The sequence below is a fragment of the Monodelphis domestica genome, chromosome 5, assembly GCF_027887165.1.
Source record: "Monodelphis domestica isolate mMonDom1 chromosome 5, mMonDom1.pri, whole genome shotgun sequence".
Classification (NCBI taxonomy): domain Eukaryota; kingdom Metazoa; phylum Chordata; class Mammalia; order Didelphimorphia; family Didelphidae; genus Monodelphis; species Monodelphis domestica.
In genome coordinates this window covers 102,172,669-102,192,257 of record NC_077231.1, presented here as the reverse complement: position 1 = coordinate 102,192,257, position 19,589 = coordinate 102,172,669, and the positions used below count along the sequence as shown (strand labels likewise).

The window sequence follows — 19,589 nt, the reverse complement described above, 5'->3', positions numbered from 1 at the left end:
GTCCTTTCTGGTGCTGAGGGCTTGTACCAGCCATTAGAGACATCCAAAGTGCCCACTGAGGTCTGAGGGAAGAGCTGTAACCAGGGTTGGACCACTGGGACTGCTTCCCCAGGGCACTGAATTTGAAGAGTCATTGATAGCACCTTTGCGAGCTATCAGCAGAGAAAGAGTGCTCAATACTGAGGTAGCCTTCAAAATTAGCCAAGCTAGAAAGTCATCCAGTGGTAGGGTGAATTGAGCTCCTTTTGGGGTTTTGTCCCCACACTCTAGGATTATGCCCCTCCTTTCAACTGAAGGTATACTTCATTAGGTTTTTATAGCAACAAATAAGGATTTTGGGCAAGTCTACCAAGCCAATACAAATAAAATAAATGTACAAGGTTTAAGATCATCAAAAGAGATAATCCAGGAATCTTATCTTTAGATAAGGGGAAATGGAACCTTCCTTCTCCCCATTAAGAAATGGAGGAATTAGAGAAGGGGTTTCTTTAATCTTATCCTTAAAGATAAGTGTAGGAGACAAGAGTAGGAGGCAAAACACTAAATGCCTACTATGTGCCAGGTACTGTGCTAGACTCTGTGAATATTAACCCAAAAGAGAAAGCCTCTATCCTCTAGGAGCTAATAGCCTTTTAAAAAATTTTCCAATTCATTAAATGAATTTTTTCAATTCCTTTTTTTCTCCCTCTCACATTCTTTCCTCTCATTAGGGACAGAAAACAAAACCCTCATATGAAACATGCATACTCAAGAAAAGCAAATGTCCTGATTGATCATGTCCAGAAAATATATATGTCTCATTCTGTGCCCTCCATCCTGTCCCTGGGAAGTGGGCAGCAAACCTCATCATCTGTTCCCTGGAATGATGGGCATTGCATTGACTATTGCTTTTCAAAGTTGTTCTTTACAATGTTGCTGTTATTGGGAAAATAGTTCTACTGGTTCTGACCCCTTCATTTTCATGAGATCATAGAAGTATTTTCAGATTTCTTAGAAATCATCCCCTTCATCATTGTTTATGGCTCCATGGTAATCTATCACATTCATAACTTGTTCAGCCATTCCCTAGTTAAGGGACACCCCAGGAGTTTAATTCTGGATAAGTAAAGCATTTGTTAAACACCTACTATGTGCCAGGCATGGGGCTAAGTGTTGGGATAGAAAGAAAAGCAAAAGCATGGTCTCTTTTCTCACTGTCTAATAAGGAGTGGGGGCAGGAGGGAGGGACAGCCTGAAATATATACACAAGATATATACAAAGTAGTTGGAAGGTCATCTCCAAAAAGGGAAAGCTCTAAATTGGGGGAGGAAATTTCACTGTAATATTAAGAGAATTTTTTCCTAACAGTTGAAGGGTTAACTTGTGAAAGTAGTGAGCTCCCCATCTCTGGAGATGTTCAAGGAATGACCAGATCAGCCCATCTTTCAGAGGTACTATAGAGAGAATTCCTGACGGATACCTGAAGGTAGGAGTTAAATCAAATGAGTTCTCAGGACCCTTCTAACTACAGGATTCTCCAGTTCTAAATTTCTATGCCTTCAAAGTGCCTTCAAAGCAGGCTTGGTTCTCATGATCTTTTTAGGAATGCACATTTTGCCCAAGGGGGTGTAAATATTTATGAGTGAGAAAGTAGGAACCCTATTTAAAATTTTAAATTAATTTTCCTTTAAACATTCATTTTTAAAAATTTTGAGTTCTAAATTATCTTCCTCCCTCCAGCTCCTCCCCATCCACTGATAAAGCAAGCAATATGATATCAATTATACATGTGAAGTCATGTAAAACACATTTCTATGGTAAATGTTGGAGGGGATGTGGCAAAATTGGGATACTAATGCATGGCTGGTGGAGTTGTGATCTAACCATTCTGGAGGGCAATTTGGAACTATACCCAAAGGGCTATAAAACTATGCATTCCCTTTGATCCTGTAATTCCACTACTGGGTCTGTATCCCAAAGAGATAATAAAAAAGAGGAAAGGACCTACTTGTTTGAAAATATTTATAGCCGCTTTTTTGTGATGGCAAAGAATTGGAAATTGAGGAATCAATTGAATAAAGTGGAATGCTATTGTGCTATAAGAAATGATAAACAAGATGATTTCAGGAAAAGCTGAAAAGATCTGTGGGAACTGATGCAGAGTGAAATAAGCAGAACTGGGAGAACATGGTACATAGTAACAGCAATATTGGATGATGAAAATCTGTGGAAACTTGGCTACTCTCAGCATTGCAATGATCTGGGACAATCCTGAAGGACTTGGGATGGGGAATGTTCTCCACCTCCAGAGAAAGAACTGCTGGAGTCATCTTTCAGAGCAGTATATTTATGATTTTATTTTGGAGTTTGGGTTATGTATGAGTTTGGTCTTATAACAAATGACCAATATGAAAGTGTGTTTTGCAGGAAAATAAACATTAAAAATAAATGGGGGGGGGGAACCACATTTCCAAATTAGCCACCACCACCAACAACACAAAAATATAAAGTTTGAAAACTCTGCTTCCATCTGTTCTCAGAGTCCATCCATTCTCTCTTGGGAGTTGGGTAGGATTTTTTCATCATGGATCCTTTGGTATTGTCTTGGATCACTGTATTCATCAGAGTAGCTAAGTCTTTTATAGTTGTTCAACTTCATAATCTTGCTGTTCCTGCATACAATGTTGTCCTCACTTCACCATGTCTTCCTATGTTTTTTTCTAAAAGCATCCTGCTTGTCACTTCTTTTAGCACAAGAGTATTTTATCACAATCCTATGTCACAACTTGTTCAGTCATTCCCCAGCTGATGGACATTCCCCAATTCTTTGGCACCACAAGAAAGAACTGCTAGAAATATTTTTGTACAAGTAGGTCCTTTGCCTTTTTCTTTGATCTCTTTGGAAGGCAGATCTAGTAGTGCTATTACTGGGTCAAAGGGTATGCATGCACAGCATTATACCGCTTTGGGCATAGCTCCACACTGTTCAGTTAGGGCCCAATGTAAGGCAGCAGAAAATCATCCCTCACAAGTGTAAGATGCTCACAGTTTATAAAGTCCTCTCACATGAGATAGGGCAGAGTCAGAGTAGCCAGGTTCAAGCAGTAGTCATCAGCCTTTTACCCTTGATAGTGTACAGTACCACCCTCCCTCCCACCTTGAGTTTCTGAGTTGGGTCTCCCTCTGTGGTCCCAAGGCTGGAGCTGGGGCTAGCTAGGTGGGCACCAGCTGGTCAGATTTACTGGAGGGATATCAGCTCTACCAGCCTTCTGGAAACTAGAAATTGCTTGGGGACCAGAAAGTACATTGGACTCCTGGGGAAATGGGGGAGGGAAGAAAAGATGGAAAGACAGAGAAAGGCTTTCTCCAAGAAGTGTGCTGAATTATTAAGCATCCTGTTAATGATTCTGGCTGATAATGAGCCTTCTGTGCCCTCAAATAGAGGAGGAAATCATGGAGGGAAGGAGAGGAGAGGGAAAGGAAAAAAGGGAGAAGGGGGGTAGATGGGAAGAGGAGAGGAACAGAGAGGGGGAGAGAGAGAGAGCAAAGGAGAGGATGAGAGAGGAAGAAGCTGAAAGAGATAAAGAAGAGGGAGAGAGGGAAAGGAAAAGGGGGAAGGAGATGGAGAGGGAGAGAAACCTTTGAAGGAATTTATGGATTCTTAGAGATGGGGTTTAGGAGGAAATGAATTCTAGGCACAAATAGGTTGCTGTTTCTAATCTGCCTTGACTAATTATATCTTTTGGAGGAAGAAAGGGGGGCTCTTTTTCTTTGTATCCTCCATACAAAGCAGGAACTTGCCCCTGCAAGTATTTATACAAAATACTAAAGTACTAAATCGTGGAAGAGAGGAAAGAGAGGAAGGAAGGGAGGGAGGGAGGGAAGGAGGGAGGGAGGAAGGAAGGAAGGAAGGAAGGAAGGAAGGAAGGAAGGAAGGAAGGAAGGAAGGAAGGAAGGAAGGAAGGAAGGAAGGAAGGAAGGAAGAGGAAGGAAGGAAGGAAGGAAGGAAGGAAGGAAGGAAGGAAGGAAGGAAGGAAGGAAGGGAGAGAGGGAGGGAGGAAGGAAGGAAGGAAGGAAGGAAGGAAGGAAGGAAGGAAGGAAGGAAGGAAGGAAGGAAGGAAGGAAGGAAGGAAGGAAGGAAGGAAGGAAGGAAGGAAGGAAGGAAGGAAGGAAGGGAGGGAGGGAGGGAGGGAGGAAGGGAGAGAGAGAGGGAGGGAGGGAGGGAGGGAGGGAGGGAGAGATCTCTAGAGAGAGTGTTTCTATACTGACTCTTGATAGGGATGAATTCCCCATCAAGTGGAGGCTATATGGTTGTTGTTGGGGAAGCTAGTCAGCTGTCCTAGTTTAGGATGAGATTGGATGCGATGCCTTTTGTGTTTAGTTTTGTTTTTAATTTCTGTGATTCCGTAGCGCCTTGATGTTTGGAGTCTACTTTCTTTGGTGCTCATGTGTGTTCTCAAAAATGCCTTTACATTACTTCTCATAGTCAAAGAACTCTTGGTAGTTTGTTCTGTTCTTCTCATACCCACCATCTGCCCTTCCATTGCCCATGATTCTGGACATAAATGTGAGTTGTAAGAACCAAAGACCATTAGACCTGGAAAGAACCTTCCCAGTCCAAACTCTTAAAATCATTGTCCTCATTCTGCCCTTCTCCTACTTTGACAGGAGCTGCTTGGGCAGTAGCTATCCCTGTATTAGGACTGGAGGGTTGCTGATGGAGTTTCTCAAGGGTTAAATGAGTGGGGGGGGGGGGCAGGGCCTGAGCTAGTACAAAAAGCTCTTGTAAAGGCCCGGTCTCCAGAATGGGATGAGCCACTCTCTTGCAGTCTTGGACAAATCACTCTGCTTTTTCATCCCTTAGTTTGCTCACCTCTAAAACGGGGGGAAACTTATTACATGTAATTGGTAAAAATAAAAATGAAAAAACTTTAAACACTAGAAATCCAAATAAATAAATATGTTAAAATGGGGGAAATCTTCGGTACACCACCCACAGCACAGGAGTATTTATATAGCTCGAACGTCCATAAAAAGGTTTTGGAAAAGTTAAACACACACACACACACACACACACACACAGGGGAGAGGCTATGGGTATGGAAAAGTGCATCTATAACTGTCAGACTCTTTTTCTTATTCTTTTTTTAATATAAAGGACAGTTCCCTGGTGAAGGGGTAGTCAGAAATAATGATGTAAAATCAAGCGATATCAATAAAAGTTTCTAAAAGACTGCAACAATGCAACATGAGATAGGTAGCATGCTATGATTATAATATATATCATAACGTAACAAGAGCTGTTGTGAGGATAATATAACATTAGCCACAGCTAGCATTTCTATAGCTCTTTAAAGTTTGTAAACCACTTCATTCATGAATGTTATCTCAATCAATCCTCACAACGATCCCTGTATTATTATCCCTGTTTTGCCAATGAGGAAACAGTCAGCCAGAGGTGAAGTGACTTGCCCAGGGTCACACAGCTCGTACGTGTCCGAGCTAAGACTCAGCTCAGGACTGTGCCTGAAGGTCCAGGGCTCACCAGCAGCTCTGTGTAAGGTGTTCCGCAGCCCTGTAAAAAGGGAGCTGCTATCCCGATGATGAAGAGAACGACAACGACGACGATGACGTCCATCGGGCTCTCCATGACGTCCCCTCTCTTCCTCCCGACATGTAGCAGGAGCTGCCAGCCCACGGGAACGTTTCGGCCGCCACAGCCCGGCCCCTCCCGACCCAGGACCCCCTCCACACCCAGATGGAGACCCTGGAGGCTCAGTTGCTGTCCAAGGTCATAGCCCTGGAGAAGGAGCGCTCGTCTCTGAGCAGCAGCAGCCACAAGCAGCAGAAGGAGGTGGAGAAGGAGCTGAACGCCCTGCAGGACCGGGTGGCTGAGTTGGAGCACGGTGAGACCCCGGGGGCGGGGGCGGGGGCGGGGGCGGGGGGGGGGATAGCAGGAAGGGGCTTGGGGGAGGGCAGGATCATCAGGGGAGAATAGCAAGCCCAGGCTGGTTGGGGCAGACGGCAGAGGCAAAGGAGAGTGAATTGGGGCTAACGAGGGGAAGGTGGGCTGACGGCCCTCCACAAGGATGGCCTGATGCTCTCCCTCGGGTCTGTGGTCCTATTCATTCATTCAGCAAAGACAGAAGGAGCGTCCCCTGTTCTGGGTGCTGATGGGCAGGGAGGAGGACAACTCGGTACTGCAGAGAAGCCCCTGGGATGGAGGTCAAGAGAATCAAGTCCTGACACTAGCCCGATGCAGAACTCACTTATTCTCCCCCGGCCTTGGTTTCCCCAACTGTAAAATTGGAGTTGTTTAGACAGATATATAGGAAGAGGCTAGTCTTGCCAATTAGATATCCTGTGTGAATGGTCAGTCTGTAAGTTAATATGCATTTATTCAGTGTCTTCTACATCCTAGTGCTGGGGATACAAAGAGAAGCAAAGACCAATCCTCAAGGAGCTGACCTGCTTTTATTTTCTAACCCCTCAACTTCCTTCTTAGAATCACTATTGTATACTGGATCCAACACAGAAGAGTGGTAAGGGCTAGGCAATGGGGGTCAAGTGACTTGTCCAGGGTCACACAGCTGGGAAGTGTCTGAGGCCAAATTTGAACCTAGGTCCTCCCGTATCTAGGTCTGGCTCTCCATCCACTGAGCTACCCAGCTGCCCTTAAATCTTATCTTCTTAACCAAGTTCCCAAGTTCAATTCGTGGGCAATGTTCACAAAAAAGGGCATGATGGGAAATGAGAGCAACATTAACATAAAAGGCATCAGTACAGTGCATTTGTTTTTTATTTTTTTTAATTTCTTTTTTACATTTTAGGTTCCAAATTGTCTCCCTGCCTTTCTCCAATCCCACATTTGACACAGATATACAATACCTACTTCCACATAGCAGTTCTTTCTCTGGAGGTGGAGCATCTTCCTTCTTAAGTCCTTTGTAGCTGATCTGAATGCTCCTGTTTCTCACACTAGACCAGGCACTCACAGCTTCTCTTTGAACAACATTGCTGTTTGCGTTTGTGTTCCAAAGGAAGGTGATGAGTTAGTTCTTTGGGACCTTTTGAGCTTGAGGGACCAGCAAGCTGTCCAAGAGGAATTATTCAGCAACCAGGTGAGATTTCAGAGCTGGAGCTCAGGGAAGGAGTCAGAGATGTAAGGAACTGTAAGTGTGGAAGTCATCTACTTAGAAGTCATCTTTGGGGCTAAGAGTTTGAATAAGATTTCCATGGGAGAGGGAAGAGAAGAGGCTGGAGTCTTGGGAGACATCCACACCTACTGGTGGGAGAAAAAAGCATTGAAGGTGCTTGAGGAGGAAACCAGGAGAAAGTGGAAGGAAAGGGAAGGGAGAGAAATTCTCCAAGAGGAAGCGATGGCCAAATGGCAAATGCTGCCAAAAGATCAAAGAGAAAGATGACTGAAGAGATCAGTGGCTATAAAGGAGAGAGCTCTAAAGACAAAGGACCTGAGTTCAAATTCTGCCTCTGATGCATACTCCCTGGGTGACCTTAAGTAAGTCACTTCCTTGGGCTCCTACAAGGTTGGGGAGGGGTTAGGCTAAATGATGTCCAGAATCCCTTCCAGCCCTAAATCCCTGGATCCTCTAGTCAGGAAGGCATAGAGAGAACAGTTTAAATCAAGGCGGTAGAGATGGGGTAGGAGAACTTTGAAGGTATAGTGGATAGTCCTTGGCTTGGAGTCAGAAAGAGCAAGATTCAATACCCTTCTTAGATGCTAGCTATGTGATTGGGCAGGTCACTTAATCTTCATGGGCCTCAGTTTCCTTATTTGTAAAGGGAATTGGACTAGATAGCCTCTAAGATCTCTTCCAGCTCTAAATCTATGGTCCTCCCTGGGTAGGTCTCAGTTTCCTCATTTGTAAAAGGGAAGGATTGGCCCCCCAAATGACTATCCAACTCTAGAAGTGGGAGCCTAAGAGGAGGTCCATGGCCAGGGAGAGGGTTTTGGTTGTTTTGTTTTGTTTTTCAGAGGGGCATGAGGCAGGGTAAGGAGTGAGGAGACCTGGGCATATTTGTGGGCAAGAAGAAACCAGTCCTTGCTGAGTGAGAGATTTGAAATGGGGTTGGGAAAATGGATTTCTATTTAGAGCCTGGTCCTGGGAGGAGTGGGAGGGAATGGGATTTGGGGCACAAGGGAGAAGGACTGGACTTGCCAAGGGTCCTCCACCTCTTTCCCAGACACTGGAGGAAAGGAGGAGAAGACCGAATTCAAGCACGTTTTGAGACCTGTAGGAGGGGGGAGAAAGTAGCTCCTGACAGATGGCCTGCAGCTTCTCAGGCAAATAGGAAGAAGGGCTATCCACTGAGAAAGGACTCAAGGAGGAGGTTTGGAACAGCTGCTGTGGGGAATATGAGAGTGAGTCAATAACAGAACATAAAAACAGCTAATAATGGGGCATCATAAAAGAAAATTAGAGCAGGAAAAGGGTTGCCATGTAGCAGCGAGGACCACGTTGGGGCCAGATGACGTGAACGGAGGTCGCTGCAGTTTCATGATATCCTCCAAAAGTTGGGAGGAGAATGGGAAATCTAGATGACTTCTGGGGTCACATAGTGTTGGGGGGCAGGGGAGATGAACAAAACAGCAACAATAGAAGGTTAACCAGTCAGTCTACAAACATTCATGAAGGCATTATTATGTGTCAGGAGGGCACTTAGGTGGCCAGTGGTTAGAGGCTGGGTCTGGAGTCAGAAAGATTCATCTTCCTAAATTCAAATCCAGCCTCAGACAGCTCCTAGCTGTGTGACCCTAAGCAAATCACTTAACCCTCTTTGCCTCAGTTTCCCCATCTGTATAATGAGCTGGAGAAGGAAATGGCAAGCCGCTCCAGTATCTCTCTAGCAAGAAAACCCCAAAAGGAGTCATGAAGAATCAGATGCAACTGAAGCAACTAAACAACCACCACCACCACTACAACAAAACAAAACCTTTTACACTGGGAAATATTTAACCAAAAAAAAAAAGACGTTGGAAAAAAACATCTAACATGTACAGTGCTTTGCAAATCTTAAAGCAGTAATTAAATGCTAGATATTATTATTAGTTCACTTAGTGCCTCTAAAATACATTCCAGATTACATAGTTTATCAATGACCCTATAATCCTAAATCTTCCAGGATTTAGACTGGACAAAACTCATTGGAGAAGATGTAATGAAAGGTCATTCTTGGGGCAGCTGGGTGGCCCAGTGGGTAGAGAACCAGGGCTGGAGATGAGAGGTCCTGAGTTCAAATCTGGCTTCAGACACTTCCTAGCTGGGTGACCCTGAGCAAGTCCCTTCATCCCCATTGTCTAGCCTTGACCACTTTTCTGCCTTGGAAAACCAATACTTAGCATTTATTCTAAGAGGGAAGGTGAGGGTTTAAAAAAAAAAGGAAAATTATTGAATCACCTAAAATTCATTACAGAAAAAGAAGAGCCTAGATAATATATATTAAGAAATCATAAAACTGTCCACATCTTTTAGAACCAGAGGACAAAAGTGGCTCAGTGACTAGAGAGCCAAAACTGGAGATGGGTGGTCCTGGGTTCAAATGTGACCTCATATACTTCCTAGCTGTGTGACCCTGGGCAAGTCCCTTCACCCCCATTGACTAGCCCTTACCACTCTTCTGCCTTGGAGCCAATACTTAGCATTTATTCTAAGATGGTCTTAGCTGGAGATGACCGGAAGCTCTGGTCCAGCTTGCTTGAGCAAAAAACGTCTTAGAATGCACATCGCGGGCGCCCCCGACTCCTGAATCTGAGCACTGGGGGCGGTCAGGATGGAGCCCGAGCTGCTTCTTGGTCGCTTCACTGGCCCCTGACCTCTCCTTACCCCTTCTGCCCTGCTCTGACTCTCAGGGGCGTCAGCCTACGGCCCCCCGGATGCCTTCAAGATCAGCATCCCCGTGAAGAACAATTACATGTACGCCCGCGTGCGCAGGACCCTGCCGGAGCTGTACACCTTCACCCTCTGCATGTGGCTCAAGTCCAAGTCCGGGGGGATGGGGATAGGCACGCCTTTCTCCTACTCCGTGCCAGGCCAGTCCAATGAGATGGTGCTGCTGGAGGCTGGGCGCGACCCCATGGAGCTGCTCATCAATGACAAGGTGAGGGGCTGGGACAGCCTTGTCAAGTGCCATCTGCTAACCGCACGGGACATGCAGAGAAGGATGAAGTTCTCGGGGAAATTCCATTTTGTAGACTAGACGGCATAGTCACAGGCCTGTAAATATAAAATCTATAAGGAGGAACTACATAGAGACAGCGAGACGGCCTGGAGGAAGGTCCTGGGTTCAGATCTGGCTTCAGATACTTCTTAGCGGTGTGACCCCAGCCTATGGCTCTTTTGTCTTGGAATGGATTCCAAGTCAGAAGGTGCGGTTAAAAAACATTTTTTTTAAGGAAATACATAGTAATTTTGGAGTGAGGAGAGCATTCGCATCTGGGAGGATCAGAGGAAGGCGGGTGGAGGAGGAGATGGCATCGAATGAGCCTTCCGTGAGGCTAGGGATTCCCAAAAGGGGAGGGGAGGAAGGAGCACATCCCAGGCTGAGGCAGGAATTGGAGGCAGGGATTGAGGAAAGAAGAGGAGGTGGCGAGACTACCAAGTCAGGGAGATCTGGGCTTAAATCTGGCCTCGGACACTTCCCAGCTGGGTGATCCTGGGCAAGTCCCTTAACCTGTGTTTGCCTGGCCCTTGTCTTTCTGTTTCATGTGAAATTGTTATTGCATGTAACTAGGAAAATAAAATATCTTTTAATTAAAATATAAAGGAAAGGAAGGAAGTCTGCTGGCTTCTTCTGATGAATCCTGTTGGCAAACGCATCCCTCCAACGAGGCAGGTGCCTCCTCTGTTCTGGGCCTCTGGGCTGCCCTCTTCCTTCCCCTGGAGGCTGCTGGGAAAGAGATGGTCCCCCGTAGTCCCTCCTCTCTGAATCTCTCCCCCAAGCCCTCGAGATAGGGCAGATGACATGCCGAAGGGGATAGAACGAGGAATTTGGGTCCAAATGTTATGGGAAGAGCACAGAATTTGGAGTCAGATGATCTGGGTTCGAATCCCAGGGCTGTTACTTTCTCCCTGGGTACCTTGGACAAGACTTTTCTTGTCTGGGTCTCAGCCAGTTTGTGAACAACCAACACTTATTAAGTCAGTTCTCACTAAATGCCAGGCACTGGGCTCATCGATTCCCTTCTCCATAGGTCAGATGAGGAGGAAGGGCCCTCCTATCAGTCAGATAACCGACTGCCTATGATTTGGGCTCTAGACAAATCATTAACCTCAGTTTCCTCAAATGCAAAGTGGGGAGAATGATTGCCATGCTTCCTACTTTGGAGGGCTTTTATGAGGAAAGTACACTGGGCTTTTAAATGACAATCGGGTAGACTCATTGGGCTGTCTAAGGGGTTGAGCTCCTCCCCACCCCAACTCTGCAGGTGTGCCCCCAGTGCCTAACACAGTGCCTGGCACTTAGCAAGTACTTAATAAGTTCCTCTGTTGCAACAGGAATTCTCCATTTTGGCCCCCACCAGCTTTTTTATTTTTCAGGAGGAGACCGTGAAAATGCAGGCATCACTAAGTAATGGGGGGCAAGATGATGGGGAGCTCATTACCTCTGCTGACAGCACAGCCATGGGATCAGAAACTGGGTTTCAATTCTACCTTGGCCACATACTAAGTGACCATCACTTAACCCCTCTCCAAGACTACATAGTAGGCAAGTTGCTGATCCTCATCAGTGGAAGAAATTTTTAGAGACTAACATTTTCCCACACCAACAAAACCTCTCAACCATGCCCAGGACCCCCAGAGTAAGTACTCAGTAGATGTTTGTTTTTTAATGGGCTTTTGATGTAAGGAAAAACTACCTAAGAAATAGAGATATCCTGAAGAGGAATAGGATGTTTATACAGGAAGTGAGTTCCTCATCAATGAAGAGGTTCAAGCTGAGGCTAGATGACCACTTGTCAGGGATGACCTATGGCAGGTCTAGGTCTCTGTGGGGAAGAATGGATGTCCTCTAAAGATCCCTCCATCTCTGAGGTTTACTGAAGTTAACTGACCAAAAATCAAGAATCAGCCATGATCGAGGGTCTCTGTGACTGGAGGGGTCTTTTGTGCCCATTCCTAGGTAGCCCAGCTGCCATTGAATCTGAAGGATGGGCATTGGCACCACATCTGCATTGCATGGACCACAAGGGATGGTCTGTGGTCAGCCTACCAGGATGGTCAGCTGCGTGGCTCCAGCGATAATCTGGCTGCTTGGCATCCCATTAAGCCACATGGAGTCATCATCCTGGGGCAGGAACAGGTGAGGAGGGCACAGGACCTTGGAAACTCAAAGGCAAGAAAGGAGAAAGGAGGAAAAGGGGAAAGGAAGGAGGGAGGGAGAGATGGAGAGAGAGAGAGAGGGTGGATGGAAAGAAGGAAGGGAGGGAGGGAGAGAGGGAAGGAGGGGGATAGATGGAGAGAGGGAGGGAGAGAGAGAGGGAGGGTGGATGGAAAGAAGGAAGGGAGGAAAGAAGGAAGGGAGGGAAGGAGGGGGATAGATGGAGAGAGGGAGGGAGAGAGAGAGGGAGGGTGGATGGAAAGAAGAAAGGAAGGAGGAAGGGAGGAAAGAAGGAACAAAGGGAGGGAGGGAAGGAGGGGGATGGAAGGAAGGAAGGAAGGGAGGGAGGGAGGGGGATAGATGGAAGGAAGGAAGGAAGGAAGGGAGGGAGGAAGGGAGGGAGGGAAAGAGGGAGGGAAGGAGAAAGGGAGAGAAGGAAGGAATGAAAGAAATGAAGAAAGGAGGGAGAGAAGGAAGAGGAAGAGAGAAAGGGAGGGAAGGAGGGAAATGGAGGGAAAGAGAAGAGATGAGGAGGCCTTTCTAGAGGAAGGAGCAACAAGGACTGAGCCATAAAACCTTTTTCATTATTGAAATAATTAATGATGGCTTCCAAACTTAATCAATATTCTAAAATTTTCCCAAGTATTCTCTGACTTATTAGTTTGCTTAGTGTACACACCATTCTCATGAAGCCAGATGTCAGAGCTGGGAGGGTCCTCACAACATTCAACGTCACAGCTGAGGGTACGGAATGTCAGAATTGGAAAGAACCCAGAACAGGGAATGTCAGAGCTAAGAGAGGCCTTGGCTTGTAGTCCAACCCTAGGGGTTATAGTCTAATAGCCTTATTTTCAGAAAGGAAAACTAAGACACTGGTTGGGGAAGGGGTGATTTCTCCAGATTTAGTAGGCCCTAGGACCCAGGGTTCCAGGTTTCTGACTGGGCCCTTTCCCAGAAATCTCTGCTGCCCACATGAGAAAAAGTTAGGACCAGGAACAGTTTGGTTTGTGTGGGTGTGGGCGTTTTTACTGAATTTGTCTCTTTCCTCTCTTGTCCAATTGTTTTCTTCATTACCCCCTGGATCCTCCCACCAGGACACATTGGGCGGCCGGTTCGATGCTACCCAGGCTTTTGTGGGTGAGATTGCCCAATTCAACCTGTGGGATCACATCCTGACTCCAGCCCAGATCCTGGGCATTGCCAACTGCACCTCGCCACTGTTGGGCAACATTATCCCCTGGGATGACAAGCTGGTGGAGGCTTTTGGGGGTGCAACCAAGGTGGCTTTTGACTCCTGCAAGAGCAAGGCCAAGGCGTGAGGCTTGGAGGAGGGCCTGTAGCCCCAGCCTCTCCCTCCTCCTTCCTAGGCCATTCCCCAAAGGAGCACAAGGTGGGCAGCATCCCCCCCCCATCCCCGTCCTTCTCACCCTCCTCCTTTACCCTTCCCTGCCAGTCTCTAGACATCATTGCTTCCCTCCCTCTGCCTTCACTCTACATTCTCCAAGGAATGACACAGAGCCTAGTGATACTGAGCAGCAGTAGCTTGTTCTGTCAAGTGTAGGGTGAGTCCTGGGGAAAGTGGGGTAGGAGGAGGGGCAACTAAAAATATGGAAATGCCCACCACCAGGCCCACTCATCCTATCCTGGCCCTGTCTTTAACAATTCTTTCTGGAGAAAGAACAACTGAGCAGAACGGAGGCTCAGAATAGATTATGACTAAAGGGGACTTAGAATTCATTTACTCTAATCCCCCATTTTCCCCAAACTGAAGCATAGATGTGGGGAAGGAAGAGACATTAGGACCATGAACTCCAATCTCCTCATTTTACAGATGGGGAAATCGAGGCTCAAAGAGTTTAAGTTCACCCCTCTAACAAATCATAGGTCCTAAGATCATCAATTCACATCTAGAAGTGACTTTAATGTCTGCTCCAAATCCTTCATTTGACAGATGGAATCTGTAGCCCAGAGAGGTTAAGTTACCACACATAGAGTAAATTGCTAAGCCAGGATTTGAACCCAAGTCCTCTCTGATTCTAAATCTAGCTGCCTTTCCTATGGCACCACACTGCCTCCTTCTCTGGTCCTCCATTCATTTCTCATCACTCCCATCACAAGGCATCAGATGGTGTCTGGGCATCACCAGAGGTGCCCTGTGTGGGGAGAGAGATGTTGCCTTGAGGCCCATCCCCACCCATACCACTGTTCCAAAGGAGCTCTGAGCTCCCTTGAGCACTGCCAATGGATGTGGCCTCTCACTGGACCCAAGATTTCTAGGTACAAGCTCTGGTGCATCAGGGTCCAGGACATTCCAGTAAACATGGTCAAATCCCTTTTCCTTCTGGACCTATCTTGAGCAGATTTGTCTTCTTATCATATCACAACTCTGAGCTAAAGGATTTCAAGTTATTGCTCAGCCAATGGGGAATGACTTGGAGTAGTGGAGCCTCTGAAGTCACACAAGTAAGCATCTCTCTACTCTCTCTGACTCATCTCTGACTCATCCTTCCATCTCCTAAGCCACCAAGCATCCTAGGCTGCCCTGGATGCACAGGGACGTCTGAGCAGGGCCCCATGTCTATCAGTCTGTCTTATAGGAAGCTGAGGAGGGGATGGGCATTTATTTGCCCAGTGATGGCTTTGAATCTCATACAAATGAAGAGATTTTTTTGCCACTTTTCTTGAATTAAAAAACTGAGTTGTAAGCTGCCTCAAAGCATACAACCTTAGATCATCTATCTATCCCTCTATCAATCAATAAGTACTAAGTGCCTATTAGGTGCCAGGCACTGGGGATATGAATACAAAGAGTGGGTCAAAACCCCACCTCATTTTACATGCCAGTAAACTGAGATCCAGAGGGAAGAAGCTACTTTATCAGATGTTCTAGGCAAAAAATCTCAAAGCAAAAATAAGGCTAAGGGTCATCGTCTTCTGGGGCCAAATACACTATAAGACAGGATGGGCATTGGTTTCCAGTCCCTTGTACCTGGGACCTTGGAGAATCTTGAAATGCATATGAGAAAGAAGAGGAACTAATGGATCTAGCCATGATTTGGTCATTCTGAGGAATACAGGGCATTTGTGATTTTCTCCAAGGTTGGCCCAACCTTAGAGTGGTTGCCATTATCATCATCATCTCCACAAAGTGATCCAAGAAAGTTTGAGAAAGGGGAGAATGCTTTCAGCTGAAAGTATCAGGGAAAGCACCATGGCTTGCAGGTCACAGCCTTGTGTGGATGCTTAGAGATGATTTGGGGAATCTCTATGAATCCAGTCTAGATGGAATATAGGGGGGACCCATGTCAAGTAAAGCTAGAAGGGTGGATGGGAGATGGACTGTGGAAGGCCTTGGTTGTCTAGTTAAGTAGCTTATATTTTATTCTGTGAGGAAATGGGAAAGAATGTTTTTGAGCTAGCTCAGGAATAACATGGTCAGGCCCTGGCTATAGGAAGATTATTTGGGCAGCTGTATGAAGGATGAACTTAAGATGGTGCTGGCTCTTTGGCTTTAGCTCTGAAACTCCACTATGAGAGGAGGAAAGACACAGTCTGGGGACTCGATAATTTTGAGTCATCATAACCACTGGAATGCAAGATGACAGAGAAATAGGCTATCACTCGCATTCAGTCCAGTCCCATAAAGATGTTAGGTATTGTTGGAGTCCTACCCCCAAGGAGTTTCTAGTCTAATAGGAAAATGAGTCTCACCAATAGCTGTAGTCCATAATGTCAGCTGAATAAGGGCATCAGAAAGTGATGAAATAAAGTACTGCAGCTGACATTTGAGTTGGGTCTCAGAAGATGGTTAGGAATCCAGTGGATATAAAGGGGTAAGGGGGAAATTTCAGGTATGAGGAAAATATAACCATGTATAGGAAATGAGGAGCTATCCAAACTCCAGAGTATGTGGAGCAGAATGTTATGAGATTAGGGTGGAAAGGTTTGGTGGTAACAGATAATGACAACCATTCCAAAGTTGTGCCAACTGGGTATAGAACTTTGAATGCCAGGCAAAGGGTTTTTCCAAGTGCAATACATGGTTACAAGAGTTATACTGTAAGTTGAGCATAAAAGAATCTACACTTTAGAACTGTGGTGCTGGAGAAGATTTGTAAGAGTCACTTGGACAGCAAGGAGATGAAATCAGCCAGTCCTTAAGTATGAAATGAATCCAGACTCTTCACTGAACGATCAAATACTGAAGGTGAAGGTCAAAGACTTTGGTCACATAATGAGAAGAGAGGACCCATTGGAAAAGGCCAGAAGGCAAAAGGAGAAGGGGACAGAAGAAGATGAGATGCATAGATAATGTTATGGAAACAAACATGAAGCTAGACAGACTTTGATAGTGAAAGATAGGAGAACTTAATGTGCTATGGTCCATGGGTTCACGAAGAGTCAAACACAAGTATATGGCACAACAACAACAACAACAAAGGAATTTAAACTCTATTCAGTAGCCATTAAGACTCTTCCCTGCCTCCCTCAGACAGGCACTAACTAGGATGCCTGACCTAATGGCTAAGGGTTGCCTATTAATGTCTCCTCAGTTATGGGCTCATCCTGTGCCTGTATGAGTGTGCTGGTTAGTATTATAAAATTGTGGTCCATTTTAGTTTTCAGGATACATTATGGCTTATACACTACATGGTTTATATCTTGATGATTTGGCCTTACTGAAAGGAATAAAAATGTCATCCATATTATTGTTCAGGTTGTCACTGGTGATTCACCCTTCAGAAAGACTTATTTGGGTTCAAGTTGAGCCCCAGATACTTCCTAGTTGTTTGACACTGGGAAGTCACTTAACCCCATTTACTTAGCTTTGGCCTTTCTGTCTTAGAATTGTTATTAAGACAGAAAGTAAGGGGAAGGGAAGGAAAGAAGAAGAAGGAAAGAAAGGGAGAGAGGTAGGAAGGAAGGAAGGAAGGAAGGAAGGAAGGAAGGAAGGAAGGAAGGAAGGAGGGAAGGAGGGAGGAAAGAAGAAGAAAGAAAGAAAGAAAGAAAGAAAGAAAGAAAGAAAGAAAGAAAGAAGAAAGAAAGAAAGAAAGAAAGAAAGAAAGAAAGAAAGAAAGAAAGAAAGAAAGAAAGAAAGAAAGAAAGAAAGAGAAGAAGAGAGAAAGAGAGAAAGAGAGAAAGGGAGAAAGGAGAAAGGGAGAAAGGGAGAAAGGGAGAAAGAGAAAGGAGAAGAGAAAGGGAGAAAGAGAAAGGGAGAAAGGAGAGAAAAGAAGGAAGGAAAGAGAGGAAGGAGAGAGAAAGGAAGAGAGAAAAGAAGAAAGGGAAGAAAGAAAGAGAGAGGGAGGGACGGAGGGAGGATGGAGGGAGGGAGGAAAGAAGGAAGGAAGGAAGAGAGAAAGGAAGAGAGAAAGGAAGTAAACAAGGAAGGAAAGAAGGAAAAAAGACAAAAGAGAGAAAGATGAGAGAAAGAAGAGAGAAAAGAAAAAATAGAAAAGAAGGAAGAGAGGAAGGAAGAGGGAAGAAGGGAGAGAGAAAGGAAGGAAACATGGAAGGAAGGAAAGAAGGAAAAAGAAAGGAAGAGAGGAAAGAAGAAAGAGAGAAAAGAAGGGAGAAAGGAAGAGAGGAAGAAGGGAGAAAGAGAGGAAGGAAGGGAGAGAGGGAAGAAGGAAGGAAAGAAAAGAAAGGAAGGGACAAAGAAAGAGAAAGAAAAAAGAAAGGAAATAAAGAGAAAGGAAGAGAAGAAAGGAAGAAAACAAAAAGAAAAAAGGAAGGAAGGAGAGAAAGAGGAAGGAAGGAAGGAAGGAAGGAAGGAAGGAAGGAAGGAAGGAAGGAAGGAAGGAAGGAAGGAAGGAGGGAAGGAAGGAGGGAGGGAGGAAAGAAAGAAAGAGAGAGAGAAAGGAAGGAAGAAAGAAAGAAAGAAAGAAAGAAAGAGAGAGAGAGAGAGAAAGAAAGAGAGAAAAGAAAGGGAGAAAGGAGAGAAAAGAAGGAAGGGGAAAAGGAAGAAAGAGAGAAAAGAAAGGGAGAAAGGAGAGAAGGGGAAAAGGAAGGAAGGAAGGAAGGAAGGAAGAAAGAAAAGAAAGAAAGAAAAGAAGAAGAAAGAAAGAAAGAAAGAAAGAAAGAAAGAAAGAAAGAAAGAAAGAAAGAAAGAAAGAAAGAAAGAAAGAAAGAAAGAAAGAAAGAAAGAAAGAAAGAAAGAAAGAGAGAGAGAGAGAAAGAGAGAGAGAAAGAAAGAAAGAAAGAGAGAGAAAGGAAGAAAGAGAAAAGAAGAAAGGAAGAAAAGAGAGAAAAGAAGAAAGGAAAGAGAGGAAGGAAGAGAGAAAGGAAGAAAGAGAGAAAAGAAAAAAGGGAAGAAAGAGAGAGGGAGGGAGGAGGATGGAGGGAGGAAGAAAGGAAGGAAGGAAGAGAGAAAGGAAGTAAACAAGGAAGGAAGGAAGAAAAAAGACAAAAGAGAGAAAGATGAGAGAAAGAAGAGAGAAAAGAAAAAATAGAGAGAAAAGAAGGAAGATATAAAGGAAGAGAGGAAGAAGGGAGAGAGAAAGGAAGGAAACACAGAAGGAAGGAAAGAAGGAAAAAGAAAGGAAGAGAGGAAAGAAGAAAGAGAGAAAAGAAGGAAGGGAGAAGGAAGAGGAAGAAGGAGGAAAGAGGAGGAAGGAAGAGAGAGGATGGAAGGGAGGGAGGAAGAGAAGGAAAGAAAGAAAAGAAAGAGGAAGGGACAAAGAAAGAGAAAGAAAAAAGAAAGGAAATAAATAGAGAAAGGAAGAGAAGAAAGGAAGAAAACAAAAAGAAAAAAGGAAGGAAGGAGAGAGAAGGAAGGAAGGAAGGAAGGAAGGAAGGAAGGAAGGAAGGAAGGAAGGAAGGAAGGAAGGGAAGGAAGGATGGAAGGAAGGAAGGAAGGAAGGAAGAAGGAAGGAAGGAAGGAAGGAAGGAAGGAAGGAAAAAGAAGAAAGGGAGAAAGGAAGAGAGGGAAAAGGAAGGAAGGGAGAAACAAAGAGAAAGAAGAATGAGAGAAAGAAGAGAGGAGAAAGAAGAGAGAGAAAAGAAGGAACTGGAGAAAGGAATAGAGGAAGAAAGGAAGGAAGGAAATAAGGGAGTAAGGAACTAAGGAGAAAGAAAGGAAAGAAATAGATAAAGGGATAGGAGGAAGAAACATAGAAGAGAGGTAGGAAGATACAAAGAAATATGGGAAAGAAAGAAATAGAGAAGAGAAGTTGGGAGGAAAGAAGAAGGGAGGGAGGGAGAGGAAGAAGAGAAGAAAGAAGATGAAGGAAGGAAGGAAGGAAGGAAGAATGAGAAGGAAAGTGAAGGAAGA

At 45.0% G+C, this 19,589-nt stretch overlaps 1 protein-coding gene across 1 annotated transcript in view; it reads left to right on the top strand.

Annotated features, from left to right (window-relative positions):
- Nucleotides 1-17,243, top strand: part of NPTXR (neuronal pentraxin receptor) — a 41,407-nt gene extending 24,164 nt beyond the window's left edge. Inside the window, exons 3-6 of the mRNA XM_056800642.1 lie at nucleotides 5,661-5,886; nucleotides 9,852-10,099; nucleotides 12,122-12,301; nucleotides 13,414-17,243. Of these exons, the coding sequence (XP_056656620.1) occupies nucleotides 5,661-5,886; nucleotides 9,852-10,099; nucleotides 12,122-12,301; nucleotides 13,414-13,638 (879 nt within the window). The 3' untranslated portion in view covers nucleotides 13,639-17,243. The remainder of the gene's footprint in view (nucleotides 1-5,660; nucleotides 5,887-9,851; nucleotides 10,100-12,121; nucleotides 12,302-13,413) is intronic.
- Nucleotides 17,244-19,589: the final 2,346 nt, after the last annotated feature.